The following is a 10,000-nucleotide window of genomic DNA, read 5'->3' as shown; positions in this document are numbered from 1 at the left end:
ACAGACACAGACACACACACACTCACAGACACACGCACAGACACAGACACACACACACACACACACACACAGACACACGCACAGACACAGACACACACACACAGCAGATACAGCTCTTCAATAACTCATCACAATAAACATGCGGGGAAATATTTGTAATCATCAAAAAATTCAAAAAACAACAACAAAGTAATATGTTTCCCACAAAACTATTGTGCGGCACAACTGTGTTCAACATTGATAATAATCAGAAATGTTTGTCGAGCAGCAGATCAGCATATTATACTGATTTCTGAAGATCATGTGACACTGAAGACTGGAGTAATGATGCTGAAAATACAGCTGCACATCACAGAAATACATTACAGCTTAACAGAGATTCACAGAGAAAACAGATGTGCTACATTATAATAATATTTCACTGTTTTTACTGTATTTTTGATCAAATAAATGCAGTATATGATTTTTAAAAAAATTCCTAATGAAGGTCTCTACCCGTTTTCTGTAGGGAATAGTGTCAGAGTGACTCCTGACCTTCATCAGTAGCCTCACCCAGCATCATCATCATCAGGAGCAGCTCAGTCCAGACGACAAAACCGAAACGCGTTTCTGCTGCAGTGTGTCCCTGGCGGGCCGCCGTCGCGATGGGCGAGAGCATGTCGAAGCGGCTGAAGCTAGTCACCGGCTCCGAGGCAGAGATGGAGGAGCGCGGCTTCAGCAACCCGTTCCCGGACTGGGATCAGAGCCTGTCCGGGTCCTCAGACCCAGCAGAACACAGCGGAGGAAACCAGCCGCTTGACGCCGACGGAAAGGTTCGTGATCTCGCGTTATGTGAGCGTTTATCGCGTGTTTGTAGCATGCTAACGCTAGCTCCTCTGTTTACAAACACGCTGTTGTTCATCAGCAGATGTCTGATTCTCAGCATGTGTACAGTACTCGTATGTTTAATTCTCACTTAGTGAAATGATCCGAAAACAGCTTTCACAGACTCGTGAGTCCATTTCATTTAGTAAGACGTGCATCATTTTGTTCTTTCTTCCCTCTGAAAGTCATAGCTTGGTCAGAGCAACATTGTAGCACTTTGCCCAAGACTAATTTCCTTTCGGGGACAAATAAAGATGATCCTATCCTAGCACCCTAGCAACACCCTGACAACCACCCACAACACCCTAGCAACACCCTGACAACTCCCACAATACCCTGACAACCACCCACAACACACTGACAACTCCCACAATACCCTAGCGAAGTCATAGCTTGGTCAGAGCAACATTGTAGCACTTTGCCCAAGACTAATTTCCTTTCGGGGACAAATAAAGATGATCCTATCCTAGCACCCTAGCAACCCCCTGACAACCACCCACAACACCCTAGCAACACCCTGACAACTCCCACAACACCCTGACATCTCCCACAACACCCTGACATCTCCCACAACACCCTGACAACCTCCCACAATACCCTGACAACCACCCACAACACACTGACAACCACCCACAATACCCTAGCAACACACTGACAACTCCCACAACACCCTAGCAACTCCCACAATACCCTAGCAACACCCTGACAACCCCCGCAACCCCCTGACAACCCCCCGCAACCCCCTGACAACCCCCCGCAACCCCCTGACAACCCCCCGCAACCCCCTGACAACCCCCCGCAACCCCCTGACAACCCCCCGCAACCCCCTGACAACCCCCCGCAACCCCCTGACAACCCCCCGCAACCCCCTGACAACCCCCCGCAACCCCCTGACAACCCCCCGCAACCCCCTGACAACCCCCCGCAACCCCCTGACAACCCCCCGCAACCCCCTGACAACCCCCCGCAACCCCCTGACAACCCCCCGCAACCCCCTGACAACCCCCCGCAACCCCCTGACAACCCCCCGCAACCCCCTGACAACCCCCCGCAACCCCCTGACAACCCCCCGCAACCCCCTGACAACCCCCCGCAACCCCCTGACAACCCCCCGCAACCCCCTGACAACCCCCCGCAACCCCCTGACAACCCCCCGCAACCCCCTGACAACCCCCCGCAACCCCCTGACAACCCCCCGCAACCCCCTGACAACCCCCCGCAACCCCCTGACAACCCCCCGCAACCCCCTGACAACCCCCCGCAACCCCCTGACAACCACCCACAACACCCTAGCTACTCCCACAACACCCTAGCAACACCCTGACAACCACTGACAACTCCCACAACACTCTAGCAACACCCTGACAACCACTCACAACACCCTAGCAACACACTGGTGACGTTTGCATAGGCGAACATTTGCTTTTATGTGTGTTTATGATTAATAGAGGCTTTTTTCAGCCACCGAATAAAAAAAAAAAAGGTAAATGTCACACTTTATCGCACGATTTTAACAATTTTTTCACACAATTCTCAGAATTGCAAGATATAAACTCAAAATTCAAAGAAAAACAACTGATTTGTGATATGTAAACTCAGAATTGCTAGATATAAACTCAAAATTGCAAGAAAAAAAAGTTAAATTTCTGTTTAGTTCTTGCAGTTCTGAGGAAAACAATCTGAATTGTAATATTCTATTCCATGGCAGAAACAGGCTTCCATAAAGATTTGACTCAAACTGCAGTGTCTCAAAATGTGCAGCACAATAATTTTTTTTGTGTGCATCTCTAATTTTGATCAAAAGCTGTGGTTGCTATGGTTATTAGGACATTCACTGTGAAAGTACCACACTATACTTTGAGCTGCACTGGAGAGCTTTAGTGCATGAATATGGCAATCATTCAGCACATGCAGTGTATCAGGTTATCAGACGGACACACCTATACTACCAGAGTATTTTTGTTAAGGTTATAGCTAATAATCTGTACTGTAGCAGTTGTAATTGTTCTCTGAGGAGTCCTTTAGATATCAGACACCATCTCTGTATGGACCTCTCTGATTTCTGAGATCGGGAGGTTTGTGCTGATTCTCTCAGTATTCCCAGCAGTGGCCTCAGCTGTCAGTCACTCCTGTGCTGTGGAGCTCTGCAGGAATACACCTTCATTATTGGATTCGGTTCAGGCAGCAGCAGGGCTCCATGCTCAGCAAAGTCAACGCGTCAGAATTTCTCCATTGCAGTACTCCTGATTATTTTCAAGAGTATTGATTATTTTTGTTGAATTAGAACCAGGACATCTTAACAGGTGCATTGCAACAAACTAGAAACCACACAGAACACTTTAGCAACCCTGAAGCAACATCCTGACAACCACCCACAACACCCGAGCATCATGCTGGCAGATTTTGCATCACATATTCTCAGGACAATTCTAGTATAAACTGTGAAAGTAACATAATTTGGACTTTTTTCCAGTGTTTACCTACATTGACTGCGTTTGCTCAATCTGTCAGCCCTGGGAAATATACATTACAAACCAATATTTTGTTCAAAAGTAGCAGGTCAGTATCACTGAAATACTATTTTTTATATATATATATATATTTTTTTTTTACTCTCACACACACGCACGCACGTTTTTTTTTATTATTATTAGTTTTTAGTTATCTATGTCTGTTTTTTTTATTATTAATTTTTATTTCAGTTTTTGGTACATAAAGATAAACTACATTAAAATGAGATTTAAAAAAAATATTTTAGTTAATGTTTATTTGATTTCAAAAACTATTTTTGATTTTTTTTACGGTTTTAATTTTAATTTTAGAAAACTAAAATTACACTGGTCCCCACTGACCTGATGCCTTACTTTAGGCTAAATTTGCAGCCCTGTTTTCCATTCTGCCATAATTCTTATTCACCTTTTTATTTTTTTAAAATTAAAAATATAATCTAAATATATATATTTTTCTTTATTTTTTTTATGATTTTCTTTTTATGAATTATTTATGATTTAAATAATTAGTAAATTATATAACATGTTTACTTGCATTACATGTGAAATGACACACATCATGGTTTTAAACTCTATTTTCCAAATGTCCCCAATTTAATTTTAAGCCGGTTCTTATATAAATGACTATAGATCATCATCATCTGACTTCAGCATTTTATTATCATCTTTTTGCAGTGTAGGCAAAATACAGATGTGAGCTTGAAATATCTGCCCCTAGTAGATTATTTTACCCACAATTACTCCTTACTGCTTATTTTAAGATTGTGTCTTTGTCAGGGTTGCTTGTGATAGGTGAGGTTTGCTCCTCGTTAGGATTCGCCTCACAGACTCACTGCTGCAGGAGAAAAACACAACTCTGGATTCGATCCACCTTCACTCTACCGTGCCCAAGGTTCCTGAGCTGTTGAACTCAGACCTTCAGAAATAGCAATAGACATTATGCATTTCCCCCTGTGGCAGTAAACAGTCTGAATAAAAAGGAACTTTTTTCCTTCTGTTCAAATGTGCTCTTAGTATCAGGCTGAACACCAGGATCCCGGGGTGCCACATTGCTCTTTGTACCATTGTCAGCAAATCACAGGTGACAGTTGATTCGGTATACGATTAGCTAGTCTCTCTGCGACTTTGTCAAACGATCAGTGGTTCTCTGAGTAGTTCCTGAAGGCTGAACTGAGATGTTGCAGTGCAGGGCCAAGAAGTCACTGAAGTACAGTTCACTTTTAAAGGTTAGAAGTGTGTCTGTGATGCAGTAGGTATGCATATGCATATCTTTTTAAATCAAATCAATGTTGATATTAGATTGGATATGCATATATTTAGAATGTTATAATGGAGATTCCGCAGGGCTCTGTATTTGGTCCGCAACATTTTTGAACACAGTGCTGTACGCTATTCAGTGCCAGTGTCTCTTTGTGTGAATTCATTAATAAAACAACTATTTGTCAAACTAAGCTTTTTAAGCTTACTTACAAACTCTTTTTTTCCCCTTCCCTGAGAATAGATCAGCGATGCCTTTCAGAAGAAGGTGCAAAGCAAGATCACAGATCTTCTCCAACAGATGGAGGAGGGCCTGAAGACTGCAGATCCACATGATTGTTCCACCTACACGGGCTGGACAGGTGAATACCAAACAGTTAATATGATGAACTTCGTGGACTTTATTTGCAGCTTTTGCAGAATAGAATTTAAATCAGTGTGCTATTATTTTTTTGTATGTAAAATGTCACAGCATGCAATGCTGTTGCTGCCTGGTTTTCCCCTGTTAAAAATGAACATTCCTTTGAATTCTTAAAGAAAGTAATGTAATTTGGACCATACAGCATATAAGGACGATAAGAAAACATTTTTTTAAATGCTCAAATTTGAGTGTTCACTGCATTTCTCAAGCTCTCATCTATTAAACCCTGGGAAATATGTTATAATTCACTACAAACCAACATTCTGTGTGTGTGTGTGTGTATATATAAATATATTAAGTGTGTGTGTACTGTGTATATTTATTACATATATATAAATACACACACATACAGCATTTATTTTGAAAATATTTACATGTATATATATATTCATATAATTTATATAATATTTAAATATTTAATATATAAACAACATATTTTTCTTAAATATATACATGCATGCATGTGAATTTATATATATGTAATAAATATACACCGTACTCACACATATATTATGTAAACAAAAACTTTTATTTTGGATGCGATTAATTGTTTGACAGCCCTAATACACACACACACACACACACACACACACACACACACACACACACACACACACACACACACGTTAATTGATAGAAAATTGGGGTTTATTTTATTTGTATTTAGGCACTTTAAAATAAAACATTTCCAAATATGCCAAGAAAATTGCTAATCCAATATAAAATAAATGTAAAATAATAAATAGTAAAGTTGAATTTGTTGCATGTGTTGAATATGCTGTACAGTAGTAGAGTCGCAATGCATTGTAAGCTGAATGTCCTCGGCAGGCATAGCCCTGCTGTACCTGCAGCTGTATCGAGGGACGCAGGAGGCCCCGCATCTGCAGCGGGCTCTGGATTACGTCAAACGCGCGCTGAGGAACCTGAACGGACGGCGCGTCAGCTTCTTGTGCGGAGACGCCGGGCCTCTAGCTGTAGGCGCAGTCGTTCACCACCACTTAAAGAACCAGACCGAGTCCCAGGAGTGCCTCACGAAGTAAAGAGCATTTCTAACTCTCCGTTTGTCTCTTTGGCTTTCTCTGCTTGCTTCCACTGCCTGTTCTCTGGAAGTGTGTTTGGGAAAGATAGCTGTGGTTTTGCAAAAAAACGTAGTGCACAAAACTTAAATGAAACCAATGGTTGGAAAATGCACTATTACAGTCAGGGGGCATGATTCAATGTGTTAATTTTAATTTGTTATTTATAGGGCTGTCGATTTAGCATGTTAATTTGGTGAGATTACTTATTGATTGAATGCAGAGTCTGATGATCCTGATGCAGGACGACTGACTGCGTGATAAAGTCTGTTAGAATGCGGTTATATAAACCTAAAATTCAAGATATGAGTACAAAAAAAATCACACTCTTATATTTCTATTATATGATATAGTTGAGCAATATCACACCAGCTAGAGTACTGTTTCTCCCCAATATCTGCACCGTTGATAATGTGAAACAGCCCTAGGTATTTACAAAAATAAAAATAAACCCTATTATGGGTTATGAAAGGTTCATATTTTGGTTTTGGGAGTCCCCAACAACAGGTCGACATGCATGCAAGCTTCAAGTTTTCCCAGGGTCTGCGGGACTCGTTTAAGTGATTCAGAGTCGACTCTTTCTTTTGAGAGACAATAACTTTATACACGGTGCACTTTCAGATTTAAAGATTCACTTAGAGCTGTGTTGCACACTGCATGAAAGGTCAAAAATCCATAATAGGGGCACTTTAATTAATGCATTAAACTGACAGCTGTAAAAATCAGTGTCTCATTTGATCAAATTGATCTACATTTGATTTGCTGTCAGTAAATTGTATTATATTAGCCACTATTATTTCTAGAAATTGGCATCGGCCACTGAGGAACCCGAAGGCACTAGTTTGTCGTGCGCTGGTGAGGAGAACAGACTCTGATTTGATTGAAGAGCTGGAGCTGCGCTCTGGTCCTCTGAGGCGTTTCTGTGTGTGTTGTAGTGAGACGCTCTGGCTCTCAGGCGTGTGTGTTATGTGTGTTGCTCTCTGAACTCATTCGTCTGATAGATCGCCCGCAGCTCTCGGCGGGAGTCTGATTATAAACCCTCGTCCAGCTCTGCCCTTACTGTGCTCTCGACTCATTGTGCTGTTCAAACACAAGATTGAGTTGAAAAGAAAAAGGAAAACAAAAGGAGAAATGCTACATTATATTAAACTGATTTGTGTGTATTTTTAATGTCTAGAATAGATTAAACCAGATCATTTGGGGTCCAGTAATATTTTTGTTTTAAATAAATGTATACATTTATTGATCAAGGATGCATTAAATCGATCAAAAGTGACGGTAAAGACATTTATAAAGTCACAAAATATTTCTATTTCAAATAAATGCTGTTCTTCTGAACTTTCTGTTCATCTGTGAATCCTGAAAAATAAAATGTATTACGGTTTCCACAAAAATATTGTGCAGCACGACTGTTTTCAACATTGATAATAATCAGAAATGTTTCTCGAGCAGCATGGTTTATTTAATCAGGATTACATTACATTATCATTGACTCAAATCATCTGACCATTTCATACTTCATATACATTAAAGTACATATTAAGCTTTTGAAAAACAAATAAAATTAAATGAATACAATCTGAAAAAGACTAAATAAAATGAATACATATTCTTCTTTTTTAAGTCTTGTGTCTGAAAATGTATGATGCAGACACTGTCTGAAATTTATGAAAATATTCCTAAAAAATCTAATCTAGATATTTGAGATAATTTCCATTATTTGTAAGGTCCTATTGTAGCAACATCTGTAAACTGTTGATGCACAAAGTGTTTGGCAAGCTTTTTTTCAGTATTGTACAAAGCGATTATAATGCTTGGTTCCTCTGGCGTTCAGATTGCTCCAGCTCCAGCGCTCAGTGCTCAGTCCAGACTCTGACGTTCCTGATGAGCTGCTGTACGGTCGAGCCGGATACCTCTTCGCTCTGCTGTATGTGAACGCAGAGATCGCGCCGGACGCGGTGGACGACGACACCATCATCAAGGTCAATGTCAACGTCTGTCTGTATTCATACATGCACGTGAAGTAGGGGTGTGCAATCTAATAATGTCAGAATTGTTGTTTTAAAGATATGCGGTTTTGACATTATCGAGTATTTTGCAAAAACCATTCAGATCACCCCTACAGAGCGCACGCTCGCATTACGTGAAGTCTAGACTGGTGCGCGGGCGTTCTTTCACTGCATGATTCAGTATTAAAATGCATTTAGAACAATCGCAAATTCAGGACGACATGGCAGAAAAAGTATTTATTTATACCACTTCATATAGTTAATCAATTTCATACGAAGAGTGCCGTTTTTCTCCAAAAATCGGCATGATTACAAATGTGATATTGATTTTTTACAACAGTTCAATAAACAAGAACTTAGCTAATTAAGAGACTTATGTTTTAGGCACCATATTTCCTGTTTTTGCTCTATTTCGACAACAAAAATAATTCCAAACACAGCGCTGTTCTGCGTCTCTGAGCAACATGATAGTGTTTCGTTCCTGAATGAATCAAGCGTTTAAATGATTCGGTTCAGTCACAATGACTCACTTATTAACAGTGACTCGCTGCCACCTGCTGGCGGTTTTAATTTCACATTTAAAGTAGCTTTTATTATTTAAATAATTTCAAATATCAACATTCAACATTTTGTTTAATATATCAAAACATTATTTATGCATTTGTAACTTTCATTTGCTTTGTAACAGCCCAGATGTCGTCTTATTCTAATTCACTGATTAAATGTAACAATTTGACACAAACGATGACGGACACTTTAAGAAGAAATGGCTTTATAAAGGTAACAATGCCCATAAAATGTAAAAATCAGTTTAAACTTGTTGGAAAAGATTAATTTCTATCAGTGTGAACTGACCAGCACACAGAATATGAAGAATATTAAAAACATTAGGAGTCAGCTGTCGTTGGTAGTCCTTAAGATACCAGCACAATAACACGCTCAGCAAAATATCATCTAATTATTGTTATGGATAAAATCCCAGAAAATATTTTTTGTTAATATCCCTAACATAAAGTATAATAACCAGTAAAACTTGCATTGATAAAAATACATTACAAATGCATCCATCGATAAAACTGCTGGTGTTCCTCTGTTTACTCACATCTCTGGAGTGTGTGTGTGTGTGTGTGTGTGTGTGTGTGTGTGTGTCTGCAGCAGATGCATTCATCCTCGTTACTGTACGTCATGCATTATAGTCTTCATTCTCTGGCCGGTGTCCAGTTTCTCAGTGTATGTGGGCAGACGAGAGGAGCGAGCTGAAGAGAGTAATGCGTTTGTGTGCCACAGTAATGATGAAACATTACAGCTGCCTCCGACTCGAGTCTGGCACGAGCAGGATTTATGGTTATTAAAGGAGTCTGTGGCGGGACCAGCTCTGTTTCCGTGTCTGGATCTGTGAAATCTGTGCTGAAATAATACAGTACACACATTCTCCTCCTCATATCAGTCTCAGGGTATATTTAGAGCAAAACCTAATACATATTTTTGATTACATTTAGACACAAAGATGCACAATAACTTGATTTTGCGAGTAGCACCTGTCTTTATAGCAGAGTAAATGCATCCTAACTCCAGAAGACACATACACTAATAGTCTTTTTGTGTCTGCAGTGGTTTTTACAGTTGACTGCATCTGAAGATAGATAGCTGCAGATGCTCCTGTGACCTCCAGTCTTCATCTCAGCAGGCGACATCTCCACCAGCTTGCTGTTTCTTTGACAGCCCTGATCTGAAGCAATTATTCTTCATTTACTTCAATAGGAGTATTTGCTTTTGAGAATCAGTCACTGACTATTTCTGAATGTTTTGGTGAAAATATAACTCTGGCTTTGAGGTGGTTGAGATGAAAGGGTTATTGTGTGA

At 40.2% G+C, this 10,000-nt stretch overlaps 1 protein-coding gene across 1 annotated transcript in view; it reads left to right on the top strand.

The window, feature by feature from the left end:
* The window catches only part of LOC107566172 (lanC-like protein 2), a 27,140-nt gene that overhangs the window by 2,435 nt on the left and 14,705 nt on the right, over positions 1-10,000 (top strand). The window contains exons 2-5 of the mRNA XM_016251551.1: positions 509-812; positions 4,876-4,993; positions 5,881-6,088; positions 7,963-8,110. Coding sequence (XP_016107037.1) covers positions 645-812; positions 4,876-4,993; positions 5,881-6,088; positions 7,963-8,110 — 642 coding nt within the window. The 5' untranslated portion in view covers positions 509-644. The remainder of the gene's footprint in view (positions 1-508; positions 813-4,875; positions 4,994-5,880; positions 6,089-7,962; positions 8,111-10,000) is intronic.

Source organism: Sinocyclocheilus grahami, unplaced genomic scaffold (genome assembly GCF_001515645.1).
Source record: "Sinocyclocheilus grahami isolate Dianchi unplaced genomic scaffold, SAMN03320097.WGS_v1.1 scaffold1053.1, whole genome shotgun sequence".
Taxonomy (NCBI): domain Eukaryota; kingdom Metazoa; phylum Chordata; class Actinopteri; order Cypriniformes; family Cyprinidae; genus Sinocyclocheilus; species Sinocyclocheilus grahami.
This window is presented reverse-complemented; position numbering and strand designations above follow the sequence as displayed.